The sequence below is a fragment of the Strongylocentrotus purpuratus genome, unplaced genomic scaffold (genome assembly GCF_000002235.5).
Source record: "Strongylocentrotus purpuratus isolate Spur 01 unplaced genomic scaffold, Spur_5.0 spur5_scaffold_16, whole genome shotgun sequence".
Lineage (NCBI taxonomy): Eukaryota > Metazoa > Echinodermata > Echinoidea > Camarodonta > Strongylocentrotidae > Strongylocentrotus > Strongylocentrotus purpuratus.
In genome coordinates, this window is record NW_022145601.1 from 13,165,650 (window position 1) to 13,193,331 (window position 27,682).

Here is a 27,682-nt window from a genome sequence, read left to right on the forward strand (position 1 = left end):
AGATTAATCAAAGCACTTATCAACATCAATTATACAGAAATGAAAGCAAATTATGACAAAGTACAGTAATGTAGTTTTAATTATGATAAAATACAATAGTGCAGTTTAAGTGTCATCAGAAAGTATTTTTGAACAATTAAGATTTCAATTGTAGATCAAAGATAGTTAAAGTCTGTGATGGTCTGGACGGAATTTGAGAGCTTCAAAATCCTACTCTGTTGAAGAGTACATGTATATTTCTCATTTTTTTCCTTTAAAGGTATAGATAGCATTGTGAAAGAAACGTGGAATCGATCAGAAAAGGTTGATCATCTAGCATATTATAAGTATTGGTGCATACTGCAAGGTTCTGGAATCATCAAAATGATAAGAAATTTGGCTCAGTCTTGGTAAAGTTACAAGCACTGTACACAAAAAGGTGTATATGGGACTACGCGATATCTATCCAGGCCAGATCAATATGATAATTTACCAAATATATCAATAAGTAGGTGGTTTCCCGGCAAAATTTGTATTATCACGTATTAGTCAAAACATACATGTATTCTTTCACATGATTGGTAATAAGAGCTTCCATTTCATTTTTTGAGAGGGGGGCGTTTCCAAAACTAGTCTATACCTTTAAATCTCAAATCAAGGCACTAACATGCTTGTTGTGTTTTTATGACGTTGACTTGATGATTTTATACTCACTGGATGGCATACGTATGGTACGAGCTCATAGGCCATCTCTAGGAGGGCAGGCTTCTGAAGTAGGCCAAGTTGGACCAGACCTGTGACACTCTTCAAGGCTTTGCATATGACCTGTTCCTCATGGTCCGTTAATCCCTGTGGTGGAGGGGAAAAAATGTCTGGGATTATCATCAATGTCTGAACTGCAGAATATCTCACCACACAAGTGATCCTAGCCTTCAAGACCTAATCCGGACACTAACCCTAATCCTACAGGGTAACCTGAACAACCTAAACCTGTAACACTCTTCAACGCTTTGCATATGACCTGTTCCTCATGGTCCGTTAATCCCTGCGGTGGAGGGACAAACAATTGTATGGGATTATCATCAATGTCTGAACTGCAGAATATCTCACTACACATGGATCCTAGCCCTCAAGACCGAACCCTCAAGGCCTAACCCGGACACTCTAGCCCAATCCTGACGCTAACCCTAATCCTAAAGGATAACCTGAACAATATAAACCTGTCACACTCTTCAATGCTTTACATATGACCTGTTCCTCTTGGTCTGTTAATCCCTGTTGGATAGCAAAGAACATAAGTCCTCATCTCTTCATCTTACAATTTTACTTCTGATTCTTCACATTTCTACATGTTCTCTTGATAATATGTTGTTCTATTCTCTTTTCCATTTCACTTCCTTCTTTTCCTATTCATATTCAAATGTTTCTAAGTTTCTGTCTTCATTTTCTTGATCCTCTCATTTCTAGCCATATCACTGATGCAAACCCTCTTCAGAGATCAAACGACTAAAAAAGGTGGATCAAGCTGACTGAAATCTGAGAATATTCACTAGTTAAACATACAAACTCCTGATTATTTTTAGGCAAATCAAACACTTGTTTCAGAAACTTCCCCTTAAGTAACAGGACCCAACTTTCCTGTAAGCCATGGTCAAGATTAGAAGGTGACTGAGAAAGACGATCGACCCACCTGTTGTAGAAGAGGTTTCAGTATGAATGAGCTCTGCCATCCAACGTACGCAGCCACGCCCACTATGCTGTCAAAGAATGACCCTCGGAGATGCCAGTCCTCCTGGGAGGGACAAAATAAGATACATGTACAAACTCCTAATGGACATATGTAGCATTTGATACTAATATCATATTATATTATAAAAATAAATCACGACAGTGAGGGCATCAGTAATATGCCCGAACAAAATGATGTGTATTATTTGTTTTATAAGATTATATTTTATTTGTTTTATAAGATTATATTTTATTTGTTTTATAAAATGATGTTTTATAACATGATTTACTAATGACCGGTCATTATCCAAATTACGCGTTAGGCAAAATAAATGCCTGGTCATCTGTACGCTTTCAACCAATCATTTGATTAGCATCCACGTCATCATCTGATAATGATACATATACAAACTCCTAATGGACATATGTTCAATTAATACTCATATCATACTATATTATACTATAGTCATTACAGACGAATGTATTACTATTAACTCAAACTGTAGGAATCATGCTTGTATGAACAATGCATAACAAAATGTGTGTTTTAATAGCAAAAAGATAGTTAACTTCATTTCAAGAGCAATAGGATATCTGTTCATGTTTAGTGTAAAGTAGACACACAATGAAGGAACTTAAGAAGTGGTTAATTCATGGCAACTTCATGCACATTCTAAAGTTGTTCAAGAGTCAATTTCCATATGACGGACATATCAGGACCTCACATACACTATCTCCACTTCTTGAGAATTATATCTTCGACAAGGTTACAGTAAGGGCAGATGATTATGAATTCAATTACCAGGGCTTTCAGCATCCTACCGCGCAATCAAATGAAAAAGACTTTAAAGCCCATCTGTACTAGTTTGGCCAGGAGGGATTAGACCACCCAGGGTGGTCACTGACAAGTGGCTATCTCATCAATTCAGCTCTCAATTAACATAAGCAAAAGAGGATCACGGGGGACCAATGATCACCGATTAGGCATTGTTTTCTATATAGAGGGAGCAAGTAGCTACAGGTAGTACAGGTGGGCTTTAAGAAATAAATTCAGCCATGTCAACTGGGACTGAGTATTCCCCAAATGATTAGAGAGAATAAGAGATCTTACCTTGTCATTAAGGAATGTGATCATGTGTGAGAGCAGTACATCGTTAGCCTTCTGACGTCCAAAGAACACGCAGAGACGGGTGATACCATTCTCAAGCAGGGTTCGCTTTACAATGTTTTCCTAAAGAGAGATATATGATGTTCATATGATGACATGAAGAAGAGGTACAGTATTTGAATGTAGATATTAAGCTAGTACAGTATATACAAATGGTTTGCAGTTTTTTTCAAAGTGAAATTTCTGCATTGACAGTGCAACATATTTGTAATAATTTTGAATGCTTCAAAGGTACATGGAGGTGAATGAATGCATGAAGTAATACCTTAATGCTTACAGTATCTTAATATGCCATATGGAAATATGAAATATCTGTAGATTTAAGGTACCGTACATCATAACAGTACTATATTTCCTTTTTAAATGACGATAAATATAGGTAAAGTAGATCAAATGCATGAGAACAACAACATTAAACAAAAGGGGACTGATGTTAATATGATAATGTGACAGTCATTATTGACAGATCATAATCTACTTGTACATTAACATGTGCACTGTACTGTTATTTTAATAGCATGGATAAAGAATATGACAGCAAATTATATCATATTACTTGAGTAGACTGAAATGCAATGATGATCAGTATTAAATATGTTTGTCTACATATTTTCTAAGCTAAGACATTTGCTTTAGACCAAGTGAAAGACCAACAAAATTGTTTCATAGATATCAAGAAGATGAAACTTACTGGATCACTGAGTAATGTGACGACCTTCTGCTGGATCATACCATGTAGGTTCTGAAGCTCATCATCATAACTAGCCTGAAAGAAGAAATAAATATGGATTTGATAATTTGAAGCATTTGGTGGTGGTTATTTTACCTGACTGCTAAGTAAGCATAAATGCTTGTTAGTAAGCAACCAGACGGCCGACGGCTTAAGGTCCTCTCCGAGGGACCTGGTAATGAGGATTAATGCCTTACCAAAGGACACTAGCGCATATCCTTGGTTTCGAACCGGAGTCACCGGATAACGAGACCACTGCTCTACCAACTGAGCTATCACGCCTCCTCAATTTGACTAATGCACTGAGAGTACCCCAAGTTACATGATCCACATGTGTAAATTTTAACGATGAAATTCATTCTCTTCATCAAATTTGGGTCTAACTGTAGAGAAAGACCACCTGTACAGAAAGACAGCCTGTCTATTACGACAATTTGTTTTTACTTCTTTTGTTTCCCTCACACATTGTTTCTCATGGTGCTATGTATGTATGTTTGTACAACAAGACAAATCTCCATGCATGCATGAACAATGACACACTGAATTAATCAAATTCAATTGAATGAAACCTGTACTACAGTAATCTGTACTACACATTTTGTCTCTCTTTCATGGTCTTTACACACAGGTTTCACTGTAGTTCACAAGTCCTCCATACCTGATACTGGGCTGGATTCTGCACACCGTCCGTTTCTCCGCTCTGAGCAGCATTCTGGTCCAGCTGTACCATCTCCAGAAACCTGAGGGCAGTCTCCGCTAGCACGGCAATGTTCTCAGCGTATACCATCCGCACCATGTCTATGGGATCCTGAGCTATGTTAGACTGGAACAGTAAATATAAGACAACTGAAGCATTTTTTACATGTCGTGCATAATAATGCCAGCTTAAAGACTGAGGTGCAGAAAACACAGTTACGCTAGGATTGCGCCTGTTCTTTTTAACCGCACATAGATTAGATCTTCCACGCCACTGTACATATATCTGCACAACCCCAAAGTACGAAGATACACTGACAACATGGTGGCCTGTACTTCAACAGAAGAAGAAGAAGCATTACTGATACCCGATTTTAGTCAATCTAGCTGTGAAAAGGCTAATTTTTTCATGTTTTTAACTCTAGGTATAAAACGAAAACAAAATGATTACATGTGAAAAATAAATTTACATAGTATACAATTATTAGTGGCTGAGAAATCCTCAAAATGTGATAAATATTCTGCATGTACACTAATATCACACATACATGTAAGTGCTTTCAGAACTGTTGTTGGATACAATGTTTTTGCAGCCGAAAGAGGTAACCGCTGTCACAAGTGTAGACGGTCTATTACCCACACTTACCAAATTTGGAAGTATGTAGTCAGGAAATATGTTGGCATCCCTGCAACAAAATATGAAAGAAGACAAAACAAATGCATGATTTTCATATATTACTATTTATAACTCATTCTTTTCATATTTCATCACATCAATTTTTTGAAAAAGTACATACTTGTACTGTCATCATCATCATCATCATTAGTTGCTTTATTTTATCCTTAATGCTACCGTAATCATCAATAATGTATTTAACTTCTGGCACTACTCCTCATTCATACTCAAATTTGTACATGTATGGGTAATGTTAACAGAGGCAAAATTCACTTCATTTAACTTGAAGGAGACTTATCACCTTAGAAACTCATTTTTGTTCAGCAAGTATGCATCAAATCATCCCTACAATGCTAATACTCAGCAACTTGTGGGTGAAAGTTTCAAAAGAACGAAGAAAGTACAGGAAAACATGAAACCCCAAGATTGGAACCCAAGACTGACTTTGTTTTCTCTCAAAGGAATATAAAGCATGATCTTTATTTTCATCTATACTAAAGTTCAACCTTCTCTTAAACATTCCACATTGAGACTTGTCGCTTGTGGCATTAAACGTTTCAAAAGAAGATGGGCATTTCATTATCTTTCTCTTCATTGACACCCCTACTAAATCCATTTCTTACCCTCTCGGGACAGACTTGACCAACATGAGCGTCTGGGTGATCGTACGGATGGCCTCTGCTCGTACTCTTGGGAAAGGATCATGTACAAAATGGAGCTGTAAGGGGAGAGCATTTATGAGTTAGATGAATATGGAAATGAAATAGTCACAAGCAAAATTTATAAAGGGACATATCACAAACACCAAGTTTTCCCTTCACATGTGTACTGAATCATTTTTACATTTCATAAAGCTACATTATTATATACTTGTAAATTTTAAAAAATGGCTGTTCATTTGGTCAGTTTACAACAAAAATTAAAAAATGGTTTGACAGCACCTCTCCTACATGTATAATGGATGCTCCCCCATACAATTGGTAGGCATGGCAGATAATGATCTGTTATACTTCATATGGAGTTATAATTCCAACATGATGACCTTATTTTCCTTCTGACTCTTAGAAGAAAAGTTCCAACCTCTTTAATTGTCAAACAAATATCAAAATAAGCAAATAAATCACACCAAATATTGCTTTGAATGTTTGTCTGACAATCAACCAAATACACATGAACGTGTAGGAATCTTTCAAGCATGACACTTCTTCTTTTCATATCCTACATTACCTCCTCATTACTATGCACTTGTAATTATGATGAATGATTCTGACCAATGTGATATCATCAACATAACTTTTAGAGTAGTAGAAGTAGTAGTAGTAGTAGTAGTAGTAGTATAAGAAGTTGCGGTATAAGAAGTTGTAGTTGTGGCCGTAACTGTAGTAGTAGCAGTAGTAGTAGGAGTAGTAGTAGCAGTAGTAGTAGTAGTCGTAGTTGTAGTATAAGAAGTAGTAGTTGTAGCCGTAGTTGTAGAAGAAGAAGTAAGTCATATAATAGTCCTAGTTGTAGTAGTAGTAGAACTATTAGAAGTAGAAGTATGTACTTACAATACAAGGAATGATTCTGTCCAGTATGATATCATCAACATGACGTTTAGAGTGATAGTAGTAGTCGTAGTATAAGAAGTAATAGTCATAGTCGTAGTTGTAGTAGTCGTAGAAGTATGTACTTACAATACAAGGAATGATTCTGTCCAGTATGATGTCATCTGGTAAATGTTTACCAATCATCAACATGATGTCCAGAGCACCCAGTCGTGAGACACAGAACTAAACAGAAGAAAAATAAGATAATGAATGTTAAAGCAAATATGCGGCAGGAATAAAATCATGAGCAGCAAACCGGCACACAGACGCCGGAGAAGCGTAGAGCTGTACATTCTCTTTCTCAATTAAATAGAAATTTTCTAATTTGTAGATTATCTCATCTTTACAAAGCTTCCTAATATGTAGAGCATTTTACAAAGATAATGGATGATAATGAACTGCGCATAAATCTATCTCAATAACAAGGGTAAAAAGGTCTTCCTGAAAATTAACAGAAATATATAAAGTAATCTTATTTTGAAGATGAATTTATAGGTGTTTTAAGTGCTTGGCACAAGCCTATAGATAGACATTGTTTTAATGATCAACAAATGATTTTTCAAATAATTTTACTCAATATGTATCATGCTGTCCATAATATCTTGAATTGATTTTGTGTTACATCTTGAAATAATGTCAAACGATACTTTACATGTAAAAATATTTGTTAAGATTTAGCATAAACAAGATTTTAACAAATGAACTTTGACCTTGGCTTGGATCCATTAACAGATTTGAGAGTCCTTTTACCCAAGCGTACCTACCACCTCAGAGTGGTGATAAAAAAAGAGAAGATTTGTCAGACCTACCTTGAGTGATCTCAAGCAAGATGTGACGAGAGACAGGACTATTACCAGTCCGTTGTTGCTATGGCGCTGATTGTTTTCCCCATCCTCCATGTTGGCTACGAGAGTCTGCATGATGCTACCCATGTCTTTACGCAGTCTATAGAGGAAGAACAAAATTTACCAGGCTTGATAGAGATATGATATCCTAGACAGGAGGGTAGGAAAGCTGGAAAGAGTGTCACTTTTCCCCTAAATGTGTTTTTTCTTCTAAGGTATTAAAGCCGAAAAAAATTTCATAGTTTAAATCATGTTTATGATTATTCTTTGTTATAATAGTATACAGTAATGGCCATTGGAACAGTGTGTACAGATAGATGCAATTACGTCTAGAGTTTAAAATCTCTATTCAGCCTGTTAATGAAACCAAATCAGAAACAATTGATAAACTTCTGCACAACCCTAGGCAAAACACAGTCTCCACATTTAAGATTTATCATTCATCTGATTATCAATAAACAGAATCTGACCAAAAAAAATATCTGAATGTTCCCCATAGTGATTATCCATGAGTTTACAACCTCCTGATAAAAAGTCTCTGTTTTTTTTACTTATTAATAATTTAATTTATTCATGTTTTTTTTTTAGATTGTTATATTTTTTGTTATGCATTTTATATTGTTTTTTGTTTTTTTCTTTCTGTTTTTATTGTTTTTTCTGAAAAATTAACAGAGTAAAAGCAGCAATATAAAATATAATATCATCTTAAAACTACAAAACAGGCACGCACTCATGCACCCATAAACATACACACACACACACACACACACACACACTCACACTCATATACTTTCCCAAAGGGCAAGTTTACAATTCAAAAAGCCAATGAAGATGTTAATGACAACAGAGCTTTGCAAGACTACTCCTAAATTTCAGTTAAACTTGATAGACCATTTCTTAAAATGGACTTGTAACTTATTTTTCTTTTGGGCAATTTTATATTCTATTTTTTGTTTGAACTTTACCATTGAAACAAATGCTTCGAAAATAAGTTCTTTTCCCTGAAACCTACATGAGTAAATGTAATATTTTAAACATAAACAGAGAAAATTTATACAAGAGGCGTATTTGTCCCTGGACTGTATCCCAAACAAAAAATTAAATTTTGACAGAGTCAGATTATAACTGTGATCAGTGCCAGTGTTAATCTTATCCACCAATTTTTCCCACAGTGATACAACTCTCCTACAGTCACAAAACAAGTGATCTAAAGTTTCTGGAAAATCTGAACAAAAATAACAATTAGCAGACTCCTTTCTCCCAATCTTGAACAAAAATGCATTAAAACCAATAGCATTATGGAAAATTTTGAAATAAAAACTCCTTAACTGAGTCTCAATTGTGCAACAAAAGTTACTCGTATGAATAATCGACCAATCCTTCTCTTTGGGTTGATGGCCAAAGAGTTCCTCCCATTTACTCTCCCTTTTGGCATTAGTACAACTATATTTCTTTAGCAAAATATTATATGTATACTTAGACATTTTCTTTTGACTTAATAGATCTTTAAAAATTTGATTAAATATATTCTCATACACATTAAGAGAATTATCAAACCACTCCAAAAATATGCCATTCATGAGGGAGTCATATCTTCTTTGGTCTCTAATAGGAATGTCAAACTCAATTACGAGGTCTTCAAATGTTTTGGGGTTACCAAAACCATTATGTAATTGAAAAATGGAATGAATACCCCTTTCATACCAAACTGGATAGAAAAAATGTGTTCTATATTGCAATCTTACATTTCTATTCCACCAAATAAAATCTTGTAAATGAAACTGACATAAACCTAGTTCTCTTTTCATCTCTTGCCTATATAAATACCATGTCTTAATAGACGCTGTTAACTGGCAATTTTTAAGTTTTGCCAAAACCGAATCAGGGGCATCTGCCTTAAAAAGGGCAAGATGATCATCACAAAAGGTAGAAAGAATATATATTTCTATTGTTTTCCAACAACTTTCATATTTATCGTCTAAGAGTTTAGCCATCCACAAAACTTTCTGCGCTTGTGCAAAAACTAAAGGATTAATCATCCTTAGACCCCCTTCTTCATAATCATTGCATAATATATCTCTCTTAACTCTGTCATTGCCATTGCTCCAAATAAATTTAAAAAGCAAACCATTTAATCTTTTAAAGAAAGAGTTTGGCAGGTCAATGCATAATACTGAAAACAAAAATAACATTTGGGGGAGTAAAAGTGACTTTACAACAGCAATTTTGCCCAACAAGGATAGGCTTCTATGCCTCCAACAATTTAAAATCTGTTCTATAATGACAAGTCTGGGAACAAAATTCAGTTCGTAAAGCATTTTTGTGTTCAATGAGAAAACCACTCCTAAAGCCTTAAACGTTTTTGATTTCCAATTCAACCCTAATGCATCTTGCGGAATAACTGTACTGCCTTTCAGCTTTCCTATATGAATTGCATCTGACTTACTTAAATTAATGCGACAACCTGAAAATTTTGCAAACTGAGTCAACGTTTCAAATAAATGTTTAAAGGAAACTGTTTCCCCATTCAAAAAACAAGTTGTGTCATCTGCAAAAAGACTTATCTTCTGTTCAAAATTGCCAACTGAAATTCCCTTTATCCCTGGATTGTGTCGTACTGAAATAGCCAGAATTTCAATAGCTAGTATAAATAAAAGAGGGGATATTGGGCACCCCTGGAATATTCCTCTTTTAATTGCAACCGGATTGGACATAAAACCTTTGTTTAACACACAGCTAGTTCTGTCATTGTAAAAAGACCTTATCCATCTTATAAAATTGTCTCCAAAATTAAAATAGTCCAAGACTGAAAATAAATAATCATGTTCTATTCTATCAAACGCTTTCTCAAAATCTAACAAAATAATTGTAGCTGGCTCATTCATATAGTCTGTGTATTCAATTAAATCAATTATAACCCGAATATTGGCCCCAATGTTGCGTCCCTTCATAAACCCTTGTTGATCTGTATGTATCAAAGAATTTATACAAGACTTCAAACGGGAGCTCATAACTTTGGCTAATAATTTATAGTCAACATTCAGTAGAGAAATAGGGCGATAATTCTTCACTAACAATGGATCCTTACCCTTTTTTGGAAGAAGCGTGATTATTCCACTTCTTTGAGATTGTGATAAAATTCCTTCTTGAAAGGAATAATTATAAGAGTGGAGTAATAAATCTATGATATCATTGAAAAAAGTTAAATAAAATTCACAAGGAAGGCCATCTAGTCCTGGACTCTTATTTGTTCCCATATTCTTTAATGTAGTCCAAAGTTCATTTTTGGTTAAAGGTCTGTTTAGAGCAGAAATTGAATCATCTGATAAGGTAGGTATATTCAAAGGGGCGATAAAATCCTTGATAGTGTCCCTATCCTCAAGAGATACCTCTGAAGATTATAGAGCTTTATAAAAAGAATGAATTTCCTGAAGTACTCTTTTAGGATCAGTGATGATTTGCTCATTGTTCGCCTTCAGTTGGCGTATAGTTTTTCTTTCATAGGACCGTTTTTCTAAATTGCAGAAGTATTTAGAGCTTTTTTCTCCGTGTTCAGCCCACTTTAATCTAGACCTTACTATAGAGCCAGCAGTTTCAGTATCCAGAAGTTCATTCAACTGTGCTTCTTCAACTTCTAATTTGCTATATAATTCTTGCAGTTCTTCATTTGAACTATTATCCTTTTTCAATGAACCAATTTTTTCTTTAAGTAAGGATATACTCTTTAGTGAATTATTCTTAGTCAAATTCTTTTCTTTTTTCTTTCTACTGCAATACTCCATACAATGACCAGCCATTGTGCATTTGAATGCATCCCAAATAATATTTGGATTTAGATCACATTCAGCATGAAATTCCTTAAATTCATTAATTTTGTCTTTAATGAAATTGCAAAATTCTGAATGTTTCAAATGTGCAGTGTTCAGTTTCCAATATCCCTTGCCCCGAGGTGAATCATTTAGTGACAGTGCTAGTGTTACCATACAATGATCAGAACAAATACCAGTCACAATTTTAGATTTCTTTACGCAATTCAACAAATCACTAGAAATAAAAATATAGTCTAACCTGGAGGAAACAAATGGAATTTTCTGATGGCGTGCATTTTATATTGTTAACTGACTTGTTTAGTCTTCAGACTTTTTAATCAGTATTTTTCTTGAATAAAACCAAATATCTATCTATCTAACACATTGATCAAAACAGCATATATTGCAATAGGAGACACAAAGAATTCTGTAATCACTGAGAGGTAAGGAGGGCAACCGTCTTTTTTGGTTGACCTTTATTCCACCCATGAACCAATATCCTGCTCGTTGCTTCACCATTTCCTCACCAGCCTATTTTTTTTAATTTCCACACTCAATTGTTTGATTATCAAGATCTGGGGCCAGTTTCTTGAAACCGTCATAAGTCTAAGTTCGTGGACATCCCGTAGAAACGGGTGTTAATTCTACAACACATGTTTCAATGGGATGTCCAAGAAGTTTAACTTATGACGGTTTCGAGAAATGGCCCCCAGGAGGGCAACTGCTCCTTCTGCCCCTCCCCCGGAAAGTCCTGGGGCCTGTTTCATAAAACTTGTTATCTATAACAAATGCTAAATTTGTATGACGAATTTGCTCTCAGCCAATCAGATGCCATGATTTCAGTAGCTTATAACAGTAGCTTGAAACTTGTTCTTGATAGCAAGTTTTATGAAACAGGACTCAGACCCCTGCTTCCTACCTTGCTATTTTCTCATCAGCTGGATAGATAGGGACACCGGCAAACTCTCCCATGTAAACTTTGAGGAATGTGTAGAAAAATTCTGGGAATGCCGTACCACGCCCCTTTACCAGGTACTGTTCAGCCGACATTCGCTTGGATGGATCCTTCTGTAACATGTGTTTACAGAGCTCCTAGGGAAGAACAACAAATAAGGTTTGAAACATCAATATCAAGTATTTCATTTATTTTTAGCTTACTGTTATGAAGAAGCCTTGTTTGATTCAGTTAAAAAGATTTGAATAAAGAGTGACTGAGATTTTGAGAAAAAAACTGAGATCTCATGTTTACTTGTACACAATTTCATTAAAAACTAGATGGAATTCGACTGCGCGCAGTCGAAAATGATGCCTCCGTCATAGAGCAATTTTACCAACCAAAACAGAAGAAATTTTTCAAATTCAAGTTCATTTGTAATCCATTAACAGGTTCTCAAAATATCGTAATTACAAGCTATTTTTGCATACATAATGAGCCATGACCTTTGACCTCATGACCCAAGAATCTACTCGGTTCATTGGCTCTGCAAGATACATACATGATCTAAGTTTGGCAGGAATCCATCAATCTGTTCTAATGATAATGCGATCACAAGCCATTTTTGCATACATAATGAGCCACGTGACCTTTGACCTCATGACCCCAAAATCTAATCAGTTCATCGGCTCTGCAAGTAACATACATGACCAAAGTTTGGCAGGAATCCATCAATCTGTTCTTGAGATAACGTGATCACGAGCTGTTTTTGCATATATAATGAGCCCTGTGACCTTTGACCTTTGACCTCGTGACCCCAAACTCTAATCAGTTCTTTGGCTCTGCAAGATAAATACATGACCAAAGTTTGGCAGGAATCCATCAATCTGTTCTTCAGATAACGCGATCACGAGCCGTTTATGCTTACATAATGAGCCCTGTGACCTTTGACCTTTGACCTCGTGACCCCAAAATCTAATCAGTTCATCGGCTCTGCAAAATAAATACATGACTAAAGTTTGGCAGGGATCCATCGATCGGTTCTTCAGATAACGCGATCACGAGCTGTTTTTGCATACATAATGAGCCCTGTGACCTTTGACCTTTGACCTCGTGACCCCAAAATCTAATCAGTTCATCGGCTCTGCAAGATACATACATGACCAAAGTTTGGCAGGAATCCAGCAATCGGTTCTTCAGATAACGCGATCACGAGAACGGGACGTACGGACGTACGGACGGACGTACGTACGGACGGACGTACGGACGGACGGACAACCCGAAAACATAATGCCTCCGGCTACTTCGTAACGGAGGCATAAAGATAGTGAACATCATTAACCCCTGTCTACACTCATTGCTTCTTGTATCCCCACCATGACTGCCGTTATGCAATATCCAGTAACTAGCCCATACTTTCCAAATGATTTGACTCCCTTCTTAGTTTCAAATAATTTAAATTACTTTCCGAGTGGAAAAAAATTTGAACCTCATGGCAAAATTTTCATCAAAGGTCTTTATAGCAAGAACCGATGGTTATCTCATGTGGAATGAAACTATTTGTAAACAAAATGGTACAAAACTCCAGCTGCACTGGATAATGTGGACGAGCCAATTGTCTACAGCGACTGCCCAAGGGAAACACAAAAAGTGGTCTTTGTAGACATGTGGTCTTTGTTGACAGGTTCCTTTAGTACATGTTTCAATGAGAAACCATTTTCAAGGGAAACAAAAAATGTGCTTGTTGTAGATAGGTGGTCACTAAAGGAGGTTTGACTGTATTATCTTCCTATTCCTTTTTCACCTTTATGTGTTCATCCTCAATCTGCTCCAGCACAGCGTCAGGCGAGTATGCGCCACTACAATAGGCTAGGAGCTGAGAGAGGTCAAAGGGCGCGTTGCCCTCTGTGAAGAGCTCAGCAATCACACACCTGAAAGAAAATAAGTAGCTCATTTTTTATATGACCATGTGTTGCCAATATGAATAATCTCCATGAGCAAATAAGAATTTCAAAAAAACTCCAGATGACCATGTGGTATCAATTAATAAAATAAAACATGTAGCAGTGTCTGATAGATTTTCTTTCGGATATAATGCATCTTTAGTGTAACAGAAATAGGCTCAATTTTTATTGAATTTTTGCTCTTTCAGATCATGAACACATATTGTGTATACAATCGTAACGTGTGTACTTTGTAGCAATCTACATGAAACGATACAAATAGACAAAATGGAATGCATTCTAAGCCACTATGTTCACAGGAGAAGAAAAAAATCAGTGATAAACTTTCAAGAGTCATAATTGAGCTCATTTCCCTATTGAAATATTAAACCTTCTTTATGAATAACCTTCCAAATGTGTATATCCATTATTCTTTTTTATTCCAAACTTACATTAGAAATTACACTTTACTGGGTGGAATTAGCCGGTTATGGCACACAAGACGAAAACAAATATCAAACAAGTCAAATCGTTTCATTAATAACCAGTAAAGTATGACAGTGGTCTCACCCAACACTGAATATGTCCATGGCAGGAGTCAGTTCCCCTCCCTTTACATCCTGCCTGACTTGAAGGCCCTCTACTGTCTCGGACGTGGCATTGTCTACAGGCCGTGAGCTGCTGCCCTCTACGAACCTCTCAGGGGCAATGTAGCAGGTACGACGACGGGAGGTGTCGAAGAAGAATGAGAAGTCAGCAGGATTGTCCTGAGAAAGGTTACAATCATATGTCAAAGGTCATTATTGTGTCTACTTCTGCAGGAGTAACAAGTGCCAATGTACCTTTGAATGAAGAGATATTCATATTTCCTACTTGCTGCATGTTTCATCATTTTCATTGTCAAACTCTTCCCCCCCCCCCCCCCCCCATCGTAATGATTAATAAAGACAGTCAACATCATACTCACCAAAATCATTTGCAAACACCGTTGTCATCAACACCATAATAATAATTAAAGGACAAGTCCACTCGAATTTTCAAAAATCATAGCATGTTGTAAATAAATCAAAGGTTAAAACTGCCAAATATCACTGCTGTACTTCAATCGGTTGATTTTTAAGAGCGATTTCTATTTCGGTTATTTCTAGCAAAACATTTAAATTTGCCGCACCGATGTCAGATTGTTGATCACGTGATGTGACGTATGGTCCTCACAACTAAGCGCATATCTTACACCTTACATTCTGACTAGTCAAGATGCCGCTGTGCCAGGCCAGGCGTACGGGTGTTCCAATCGGCCAGGGTATGGGAGTAAAAAAAGTTTCTTTAGCATCCCAAACCCAATGCAAGACAGGGAGAGATGTTCTCAGTGGTTGAACAATATTGGGACGAACAAGTTTAATATACGGACATATCAATTTAGCAAAAATAGAGTCGTTTGCGAGGACCACTTCGAGGCTGATTGTTTTCAGGAATTCGGGCGAAATGAAGTACGAGGCCCGAATGAAACTACTACTAAAACCCGATGCCATTCCTACCATCTTCTTCCACCGTCCTCAACCACCATCCAAGAGGAAATCAACAACACGACGTCGGGAAGAGTCTGAGCGTCAAAAGGTAATGTTCTTACAAAAATATGATGAAGTAAACAATTAAAAAGTACATCCACAAACGTAGATCTTGGCTTCATTCAGTAACCGTATCGTACGCGATGCCTGCGTGCCCGGGCCGCTCAGGCGTAGATCTACAGCGTCGTAGGTCTATGCGTGCGGCCGTGCCATGTGCATGTTGCTGCTAGTAAGTAGTAACCTACCGGTACAAACAATGCGCCAGAAATGATCATTTACACTCGTCTAAATTATAGGTTGACCTTAGTAGCGGTGTGGTAAATATGACAAAACAGATGACAGATGACAAAATACTAGCTTTCCTGAGATACATTTGTAGATGTTTTCCAGACTAAAGCGCAAATTATTTGTGAGGGTGTAGGCCTACTTACTTCTGTGGAATACTGTCTGTAGATGTAATAATAACCTGAAACATTAATGATATTATTAGTAATAAATAAGGACCGTGTTAATGATGACAAAGATGATGAAAATATTTGGTTTGGATGTATGTCTGATCTTTGGAAGACAAGCTTTAAGTCAACTGTCAATTAGTCATCTATTTTTGGCGACGAGTGTTTATTTTATTTGCATGCATTATTAATTATTTCACCTCCAGTTTAAATGATTCCATTTCACATAATATCACATTCACTAATCACTATGAACATGACACAAGAATCAACAATATTTGTGTTCAGTGTTCTTCAAAGAAGCTAATCCCTAAATGCACAAGTTTATGTACTGTTGTTCAGTACACTACAGTTAGGGATGAACTTATTTGAAAAACATTAAACACAAATAATGTCTTTCAGAATCTATATTTAAAAATAATAATGTACTTCATAGACATTTTGCCCAAATTATTGGGCTATATTTTGGAAATCTACCGGAACTAGACGGAAAATGATTCGAAACCGCAGGAAATTGCTATGGCTACGGCCTTTTAGTCAGGAATGGCTGGGTTTCTTGTGTGTCGCTGTTCCATTGTGTGGTGCATACAGTAGTCCCAAGTGTATTTATTTGTGTCAGCTTTTTAGTTTTTGTTGTCGCAAATCGACAGCAATGTAAATAAATCAACTGCTGACACTGGCTGCTCATTAGTCATTGCTATTTATTATAAATCTAGAACAAATGATATGTTTTAAATGTATATTTACAAGGGTTTAAACATGTTAAGACAAGTAATGAAGGGGTTTGATAACTGTGGTCGAATTGTAAAGAACTGGAATCCTTAGCTGAGCTGAGCTGGATATTAGAATGACAAATTACAGGATAATTAATTTTATTATTTTGGTATTCTCAAACTTTGGTTCTGCCTTCTGGTCAACTCAAACCTTACAGCCAGCCACAGAAATAAGCAACAATTCCTTGTGCGAGTTGTATATATTATGATTATGAACAGAGCAGAATTAAAACAAAAAGCCGAAGTTAAACACTTACATTTTAGAACTTGTGCACATCTTGAAAAATGAAGGGAAAACTTCATGAATCTGACACCTGTAACTTGTTTTCAGTTAAAAATAAATTTGAAAGCAAGCCAGTTTTGGCTACCATAAATGGCTAGCTACTTTGATAAGTTCTTTTCAAATCCCCATACATTGAACTAAGCCATTTTATTCTTCTTATCATTTGTTGTTGTTTTTCTGACAGACGCACTTGACCATCGAAGCTTGCGGGACTTTGACAGACATCACACATCAGTCTCCATTGCATTCCTGGATCAACATTTGCTGGACTGAGTGGACTCCAGGCCTTTGTTCATTTTAATGGTTATTAATTTGAAGACTCATCAGCAGTTATGCTTCACGTTGCAACAAACAATCTTGAACGGGGAGTTTGGGAGAAGGACGAGAAGGATTTTGTTCAGCTTAATCCTTTCAATAAAACAAAAATCTCTGATACTTCCAAAGTTCCAAGGTGGGATTCCAGAGCTTCACACGAACAAAGCATTTATTATATTAATAGAAACATGACTGAACAACAATCATTTGTTGTTGTTTTTCTGACAGACGCACTCAACCATCGAAGCTTGCGGGACATTGACAGACATCAATCTTCGTTGTATGAAGTAGCATTTACCGAGGAAGAAGAAAGAAGAACTGTCACCTTTATACAATTTAACAATATTGAACTCTAAGAATACTTTTATTCTCAGCGACACATTTTATGCGTGTGATGGTCTCAATATAAATGTCAAAGTCAGTTCATAAATAAAATATAAATATTATAAAATGCAAATTTTATTCCTAGTCCTATCGCATTTATTATTAGAAGTAGTGTTAAATAATACATTTTTTGTTTAACCGTTGTCTGTTTACTAAGCTATTCAGAAGAAACCAGAGCTGGTTTTCTTCTGGGTTAGTTAGCATGAATTTTGATTAAAGAATGTAAATTACACAGACCTGTTAAATAATAGCCCCCCACAAAAGAAAAACAATTTTTTTTTTTTAAAGATATTTTTTGCAGATTTGTATTTCATCCAGAAATAGTACCTACACAGGGTAAACATAATATAAATAGTCAAGCATTGACATTTTTTGATACGTTGGTGATGGTGATTGTGATGGTGGTGATGGAGACGGTGGAGATGATGGTGATGATGTCAGTGGTGAAGGTGATTGATCATGATGGCTATGGTGATGATGATAATGATGACGGTGATTATGATGATGGCAACGGTGATGATGTCAGTGGTAATGGCGATCATGATGACGATGATTATAGTGATGATGGCGAAGATGATCTTGATGGCAATGCTGATGGTGGTGATGATGAGGGTGATTATGATGGCAATGCTGGTCGTTAATGGTTGGTGGTGATGATGGCAATTAATGGTGATGTCGGTGGTGGTGATGATCGTGATTCGTGATGGCAATGATGACGGTGATTATTATGGCGATAATGATCATGGTTATGATAATGGCGATGATGATGACGGTGATTATGATGATGGAGATGATGATCATGATGATGACGATGATGGTTGTGATTGCAATGCTTATGGTGGTGATGATGATGTAGGTGGTGACGGCGATGATGGCTATGGTGATGATGATAATGATTGTGATGGCGATGACGATTGTGATAATGATGTTGAAGATGAAAATTAGAATTCTTCAAGTTATATTTGAGCCCTTCAGCCCACCGCACACTAATATTTCTATCCGAGGGTCAAACAAACCCCGAAAATAAATTTTCAGATATATATATTCCGCGGGTCACTTTAAAACAAAATCAAACAGAAAAAAGAATAAGGGAAAGAATTTTGTAATATTTTATTTCCAGGAATACACATGAACTGGAGTAACACAATTGACAAAAGAACTATGAAATAAAATATTACCATCCTCAAATGTCTGGGAATTACCAAAAGAAATTCCTGTTTAAGGCTCTTCTCATTAGCTCATGGTTTACAAATATAAAAACACATTTCAGAACTTTTACAACCATGAAATTATTAGCAGGGATGGGAACAATCATATTTTCAATTTTCAATCACATTGCCCCCCCCCCCCCCCCAAAAAAAAGAAAGAAGTTTGTATTTACACAAACATACATTTCATACAAATAATGTGTCTTCTTTGTTAAAATGATATCAAAGCCTGGCCAAAAATAGCCCATATAGACACTTAAATCCCCTCTTCTGTCCCTAGAGCTGGTATTCTATATTGTACTTGATTGTACTTGTGTGCGTATCTGTGTCCATTTTGTACTTTCCGTTCACTTCTACAAGTATGTAGCGCATGAATATCGTACACAATAATAAGTATGTGGGGCAATGCAAAGCCTCTACGACCGGGGGTTACGCACACGAGAGTAATTCATGAATATCCTTAATCTTCGTCTATCTTCCGTGCGTGATCACGTATAGCGCGCAGACTGGTTGGACCGCGAATCGACGCAGAGTTATATATAACGTGGTATCCCCCGGTTGATCTCGATGCGAAACGCTCGTCGATCGGCCATGTCGTATTTTCCGCCGAAGTCTATTATGCATCAGCTACTACTTTGCTAGTTCCTGACTGGTATTGAGACAAACATTGACAGGAAGTATAATATTATGTTAGGAAAATATCTACATTATGTGGTAAGCCAAAATTCAGCGAGACGCACCCCCAATAAAAATGGTTATTTAACATGTATATCCGACTCTTCAAATATTTTTTTTTGCAAGTTTTATTTGGTGTTTTTTTCACATTTTCAAACTTCACTCACTATTTATTGAATAGTACATTATGATGTTTATAGTTCTGGCTCAATATTCATGACGAATTCAATGTCATTAAATGAATCCTGAGCATAGCAGAAAGATGAGAACTGTGCCATGTTTTTGCTTATTACGTATTCATGAGGAGCAAAAACGTGCATACGACTTGAGTAAATACGTGCGATTTGGCGAGCGCTGCGGTCTGACTGGTTCGCGTTCGCGAATGGGCATCGTCTCTAGCTCTAGCTAGCTCTAGCTTTAGCTCTGTGTTGTGAGGACCCTACGTCACAAAAAATGTCGCGCGATGCATTGTGGGGGAGAACCGGCTCGATCACTAACTTGTTCTTTGCTCATTAAAACAATTAATTAAAAATAAGTCCGAGCTCCATTTTCCAAGACCAAGTTATATTTGGGCTTTTTAGATTTTTGTCTATCTAATCATTAAACCTTTTTAGCCGAGTGGACTTGTCCTTTAACTTCAACGTCATTGTCACAAGCAGCTTCATAATCATCACTAAATAACCATAATTTCATTCCTCAAACTTGTTATTAACATATCATCAACATCATAGTATGGGACAATATACATTCACCTCAATTATCAGTATCAACAAAATGACATCCATCATCTCGCATGCAACATTGATGGTCTTACGGGCTTTTAGTCAATAGACCGTTTACTATTATATTCAAATATTATACAGGCTATTTAAAGAAAGGTTGTTCTTCTCATCATGAAAGCTTGCCCGAGGCTTGCCTGACTTAGCAACAAATAATGTATTTCAAGTATTGTAGTTCATCCATTAACAACAGTTTAATGGTACCGGTATACCTTATCATTAGGTCACCAGGAACAAAACATCCATAAATCTGAAGATGTTAGTAAACATAAGGTATAATGGCAGTGAAAAAAATACACGGGGGCTCGGGGCGAATTAACCCAGCAATGCCCAAAAGAGCCCCCGAAAATCAGAAAAGAGCCCTCATAAATTTGCATAGAGTTCATTGCAAAACAAATTTTAGAGTGCTATTTACATGCAGGCAAGCTTAAAAAGTAGCCCAAAAAAAATAAATATTAATTTTTTTCCCTGATAATGAAGTGCCCCTCCCCCCCCCCCCCCCCCCCCCCCTCAGCAGTGACTGTTTGGGTACTTACAGCTGGAAGATAGGTTGGCTTGAAACTGGCAAAGTCTGTGAGTAGAACCCAGATCCAACCAGTCACCATCACATTCTCACTCTTGATGTCCCCATGACATACCTGTATAAATGAAATAATAATAATAGTAATCAAATAATTACCGTTAGTGAAGGTGATGGGACAAACTATCACTTCCGAGGCAATCTGGATGTAGCGTTTACATTTAGAATGCCAAGGAATTGATAGTTTGCCATCATTTGAAAGCAAAAGGTGATTATTTGCTTTATATTCCACATCGGAAACATTTCATTTCTTCCTTCATTTTAGAGCAACAAGTCATCACTTAACAGCTAGCAAACAGTGTACGATACATACAGTGTATGCAGTATGGTGGTGTGACCATATTATAGTTTGCGCATGACCAAAGCGTGACCAACTAAAAGTGCTTAAAGAGGAGAGCAATACGCAGCGTATACAATTAAAGTGCGTTGCCCTGTGTAGATAGGAATTCTATCTTCAGTGAAAGTGCGTACACAGTGTAACAAACTTTTTGCTTCTCCCAGCAATGATGGGCTAACTATCTTCCATCACGTGATTTACTTTTGACCCAGCGTAGAGCAAGATTCTTAGTATGTGGAATATAATATTGGATATTTTTATAGTATACATATCCATCATGTAAGGTGCTCAAGACGCTAGGCTACTGTATCAGTGCTCAAAGCATTCAAGGAACTCCTTACTACCGGTACCCAAAAACACCTGGGTGGAGAGTGGCAAATGTAGATTAATGGCTTGCCAAGGACATAAGTGCCGCAGCAGGACTTGAACCACGAACCCTGTGATCGCCAGTCCGACGACCTAACCACACTAGACCATGACTATTCTAGTATATAACAATATTATGCCATCACTTCTTGAAAACAGTGCACAGGAAAAATAATACTAAATTATTAATATTCTGGTTTATATAGCACTCACTATATCGACGATGTCTCTCAAAAGTGTGGTACGGATATATTATTATCCCGGTCATCGGAAATTGAGACGGGCCTTGTTCATCAAGCCATGACAAGGCAGGATTTCCTACAGTAGGTTAATTCTCTTGAAAATGATCAATTTAATATTATGCCACAATGTATTTAAGGAATATATTGAAAGATAATGGTAATCTGTGGTAAAGAATCCACTTTAATAGCTTGGAAACACACTGAGAGACCCAAAACTGTCTTTTAAATTGAGGCAAGAGTTAGGATCTTACATAGTAAGTTCTGCTGTATGGGTTTGAATACTGGAAAATAGCAAAACCAGACTGAGAGAAGACTGGACCGAATACCGTATTTGCCGGCGATAAGGCCGCACCGCCGCATACATGTAGGCCGCACCCCCGATTTTGACATTTAAAAAAAAAAATTAAAAAATAAAAAATTGTCGGTGGTTGTATTTGAACCCTCCCCTACAAATGTTGATGTGACCAAAATCACCGCCTTAGACCGCTCGACCATCCCGCACTGACATAAGTTACAGTTTTCTCTCATGTATATATTGGGCCTCTCTCTTGTGTATTGGGCCATAGTTTTTTGCTCACGCGATCGAGAGGCTTTAGCTACGGCAAAAACTTAAATCTAGATCTACCAGTAGAGTTTGGTTGGTAAATTATGAATTTTAATTACGAGATTGGCAAGACTTTGCCCTTCATTTAAAAAATATAACACATAATTGTCGGTAAGACGTGTTATTCTAAACAGTTATTCTAGAAATGTCCATCACCTTTCATCTTTGTCCCATATGTACAAATTCGTACTGTGTTTCATGGTTTTGACTTGCAAGTTTTTTGTTGTTTTACTCTTTCGCCGCATAGGCCGCACCCCGACTTTTTGATATTTTCTCTTCCAAAAATACTGCGGCCTTTACGCCGGCAAATACGGTAAGGGGAAGTTTAACAGGTTTCTGAATAACATACTAGAGCTTGATACATTTCATACAAACATATTAATACTGTTAAACACTCATTCATAAGCTTGAAAGGTAATCTCTTACCCCAACTAGATGAGCTTGATTCAGTGCACAAAGCAACTGAAATGCAATCCACTTCTTCTCAATGGAGATGAGGAAGGGCCGGGTACTGATGCGGTCGTAGAGATTGTTGCGCACATACTGACGAAACAGAAGGGCTGCTTTATCGGATAGCTGTGGAAAGAGATGATGGATTAGTACAAAGGAGATGGGGGCAGTTGGTTCAAATACGTGGTTGAATCTCTATAGAATTCTGATTAACATACCTTAAAAATCATCCCCCTCCCTCTTTTCCTCCCTCCCTGCCTCCCTCCATCCCTCCCTTATTTATTTTCTTCCCTCTGACATTTGTATCATTTAAGCATTTAAGCATATGTCCATATTTGACAACTCACCCAGTATATTAATTTTGCATCACAGAGACAAAAATGATTACTTTCAATATTACCAGTTTCATTCCAGAACGAGTTACAATGCTAATGTAATTTGGTCCAGCACTCGTCTTTGATTACATACCGACTCATATAACTGATTTAAGACTTAAAATAATAGGCTTCCCGTAGCTTGCATTAATCCAAGAATAATTGCTTTCCTACAACTCAAGTACAATAAACAATCAGTCCAAAAATTGGTCAATAAATAAGTTACTCAATTAATTGATCATCCACAGGTTTTAATTTAGTTTTACATGATTACACATGCTTAGGTGGCTTCCTTGAATAAATAGCATATTCTCAAAACTACAATGATGTTTTTCATACTCTTCACACCCCCCCCCCCCCAGAACATAATCATTTTGAGTTGTTGTTTGTTTTATGTTTGTTTGTTTGTTTGTTTGTTGTTTGTGGGTTTGTTTCTTTTCTTTTCACTTACTGTGCTTCTAAGGAAGGGTAAACAGTTGGAACCGTTGGAAAGTCTTGTCTTGATGTCCTCAATCTTCTCTTTAAATGACCTGAGTGGCAGGGAGGGGTCATGGATCACAAACACCTTCACCACAGCTAATCCTTCCCTAAAAGAGCAAACAGACCAAAGAAACAGACTTACCTGGGCCTCATTTCACAAAACTTGTCATCAGTGACAAATGGCAGTTTTTGTTATAAGCTAGTGAAATCCTTGCTTCTGATTGGTTATTAACAGATTTGTCACTGATTTTTGTCAATCGCGATTGAAAAAGGGCTTTGTGAAACGGGTCCCAGACTCCCAGGTATTCAAGATTGCCGAGTTGGTACAAACGAAATTTTCATATATTATAAATTTAACTGAATGATACAAAAATATCAGTACTAAAAATCCTATTTACTAGTTCCAACCCTGAATAAATCTGTGTTCTCTTAGAATTTCTAAATCAGAGAAAGCTTATAAGACACATTCTTCAACGCCAACTGCGCCATGGTCAATCACTAACCACGATAATTGTAACTTCAACGGTTCAGCCCAAAGCGAACCGTACACCTAACCTACAACCCAATCATGACCCAAATTCTAATCCTCTATCAGCACTCCACACTAACTTTATAGGAAGAGGATCCAGACTACACTTTTCACACTCTGTATGCATGGGCTCTACATAGAACTTCAAAGTTTGGGGGTCAGACTTAGAGTTGGGTGCCAATGTGTCCCGGCCAATAGGCTATTTTCATAATGTAACCGAATGTAATACATAAGTCTCTGCGAAGTGCCTCAATACAAATTATTTCATTCACCTGATAAGAATAATAGTATTTCAATAGTCAGAATGCAAACTGCATATATTAAGTGTTGCTAGGTAGGTCAAGTTATAATGTTTGTCCGACCTGGCAACAACTAATGTATACAGTTTGGATTCTGTCTATTGAAATGCTGTTATTCTTATCAGGTGAATTAAATAATTTGTATTGAGGCACTTCACAAAGACTTGTGCATTAAATTTGATTACCTTACGAAAATGGCCTATTGCTCATAATGTCGAGCCCTGCCTATATCTTGGATGAAATAAAGCTCAGAACAACTGCTCCATAATCAAGGAAACACATGCCAGAATTGGATCCACACTTACTTGTATTTTGCTCTCGCTACTTTGAAGAATCGGGTACTACCGAGACTGTGGTCGAACTCATAATCGGACACATCTGTCAGGTAATGCTCTACCGGAAGGATCTGAGACGGGGCCACACCAGTCAGCTGATTGCCCATGATGGCTACGTGTGCATACTCGTCTAAGCGATGGAAGAGTCTGCGGTTGCCACTGGCTCGGTACTAATAGCTAAGCACAAATATAGAAAATTATTTGATAAGAAAAACTAAAAAACAAACACACTTTTTAAAACGTTTTATCTGTTTTATCTGTTGTTTCATGTCATCTTCTTCTCAATATTAGACACAGCAGAAATGATGGAGTCATCGGACTCTTGGCTTAAGAATTCATCCACGATGTTTAACAGATTCAACAGTAAAATATATTCCCCCAAAATTGTCCAAGGAATGACTCATTCAAATATGCCATGGGAAAACCTGACTTTTTTTTTGGTAAATGTGATGTAAATCTGGCTAATAGGGCAACCAAATTTTTCAAATATGAACAAAAAGAACAAAAGTCCAAACTTTGTGGCTTTTTTCGTGCATATAAGTTTACATTACAGTCTACAGATGATTAAGATTAGAATATGAGAATCCATCAAAGAATTAATTATCTTAAAATGAAAAGTTAGAATATAATAAGAAGTGAAAAATCTCAATTTCAACAGTTTTTAAAGCATTGACATCGTCTTGAACTCTTGATAAATGAGGATTATGGGTCAGGTCATATTTTTTTCCAGAATGAAAAAAGCAAAAAAAAAGAATCTTCTGAAAAAATCTGAGCACTTGAGTCTTCAGTAGGGGCGCTGGTCCAAGAATGAGGATCATCCGCATAAACGAGGATATCCTTGTAAACGCGGACAAATTGCATCCTAAAAAATAAGGATCGTTGGCATTTTCATGGACGTTTTTTTTCATCGGAAATATGAGACGTCTGTGAAAATGTGGACAATCCTTATTTTAGTGGGCGCATCTGTCTGTGTTTACGAAGACGATCCTCATTTATGTGGACGATCCTTATTCTCGGACCAGCGACCCCTCTCTGCCTCGGTCGTGACAACGAACTTGTCTTGAGTACTTGACACTAGACCTAGATCGAGACTAGAGTCTAACTTTTTGTTAGACCTAGATCGAGATCTAGATCTAGAGTCTAGACATTTTAAAAAAATAAACAATTTAGTAACAAAGAAAAGTAATTTTTTAGGTCACACTTCCCTAGACCGAAAGCTTCAGTCTCTATAATCGTCGGTTGTTCCACTGAGACTACGTCTGGCTCCACTAGACCTCCGGTTATAGAGACTGAACGACTGCCTATGCCAGCCTGTGTTGAACTTATTCCGCTAGATTTTAGCCGCTAGGCCCCTCCCACAAACTTGCCACGGCCGTATTGTTATGCCCCCAAAATCCCCCAAAATGTCATTTTACCTCGTCCATATCCAATTTTAAATTAGGCCTAGGCTATAATACATCGGTTCCACTTACTAATTTGATGTAAATAATCCGTTTAATGGTCCCTTTTAAGGAAATTATGGGTCAAAATCGACATCCATGTTGAAAATCTTGCAAGCCGTCCGTTAAACTCTCGCTGCCGTCAATCTCATCCCTTCTAGTCTACGCCGAAGGCAAAATGATAATGAAGGAAAAACTGTGCGCCATCTACACGTTCGTAATGGCGTTATCACAGTTTTTTCCTTCATTATCATTTTGCCTTCGGCGTAGACTAGAAGGGATGAGATTGACGGCAACGAGAGTTTAACACGGCTTGCAAGATTTTCAACATGGATGTCGATTTTGACCCATAATTTCCTTAAAAGGGACCATTAAACGGATTATTTCCATCAAATTAGTAAGTGGAACCGATGTATTATAGCCTAGGCCTAATTTAAAATTGGATATGGACGAGGTAAAATGACATTTTGGGGGATTTTGGGGGCATAACAATACGGCCGTGGCAAGTTTGTGGGAGGGGCCTAGCGGCTAAAATCTAGCGGAATAAGTTCAACACAGGCTGGCATAGGCAGTCGTTCTGTCTCTATAACCGGAGGTCTAGTGGAGCCAGACGTAGTCTCAGTGGAACAACCGACGGTATAGAGACTGAAGCTTTCGGTCTAACACTTCCCATGCTATAATAAAGTCTAGAGGTCTACTGGTCTAGACCCTAGGCCTAGATCTAGTGTTGAAAGAATTTCAAAATACTGCAAAACTTTAATCGATAGGCATTAATAACTATGTTCACGCGCGAAATAGAGTGGTTGCGCGGCCGCGGGTACATTGCCGTGGCGTTGCCGTTGTCTCGCCCTGCCTTGGTAATTGGTTGGTTAACGCCCAATTCTTTTACACTACACAACTATGAGTATATGGGACAACTAATAAAGGAGTAATACACTTTTCTCTTTAAAATTCCAGCTTTAAATCAGTTTTTACAGAATAAAACGTTATAATTTCTTTTAAAAAACTATTAAATTATCATAACGGCATCGAACTTACAAATAAAATCAGCAGACCTCCTTTCACAACTCAAAAAAACACTTCTGTATGGGTGAGCTTATTTTGATAGAAATTAGC

At 37.0% G+C, this 27,682-nt stretch overlaps 1 protein-coding gene and 1 long non-coding RNA gene across 2 annotated transcripts; one reads left to right on the plus strand and one right to left on the minus strand.

Moving 5' to 3' along the window:
• Positions 1–557: 557 nt before the first annotated feature.
• On the minus strand, positions 558–27,682 carry LOC115924512 (phosphoinositide 3-kinase regulatory subunit 4-like). The gene is made up of 17 exons (XM_030986832.1): positions 27,605–27,682; positions 25,098–25,304; positions 23,936–24,071; positions 23,087–23,236; positions 21,068–21,169; positions 14,665–14,861; positions 13,956–14,082; positions 12,137–12,309; positions 7,373–7,508; positions 6,651–6,746; positions 5,601–5,695; positions 4,948–4,987; positions 4,264–4,428; positions 3,567–3,641; positions 2,819–2,938; positions 1,670–1,771; positions 558–828 (listed from the first exon to the last, which is right to left on the minus strand). Exons 2-17 carry the CDS (start codon positions 25,232–25,234, stop codon positions 634–636), a joined length of 2,046 nt encoding a protein of 681 aa, XP_030842692.1. The 5' UTR covers positions 25,235–25,304; positions 27,605–27,682; the 3' UTR covers positions 558–633.
• Positions 15,352–17,942, plus strand: LOC115924513. The gene is made up of 2 exons (XR_004064344.1): positions 15,352–15,711; positions 17,355–17,942. It is a non-coding gene; the product is annotated as an uncharacterized LOC115924513 (long non-coding RNA).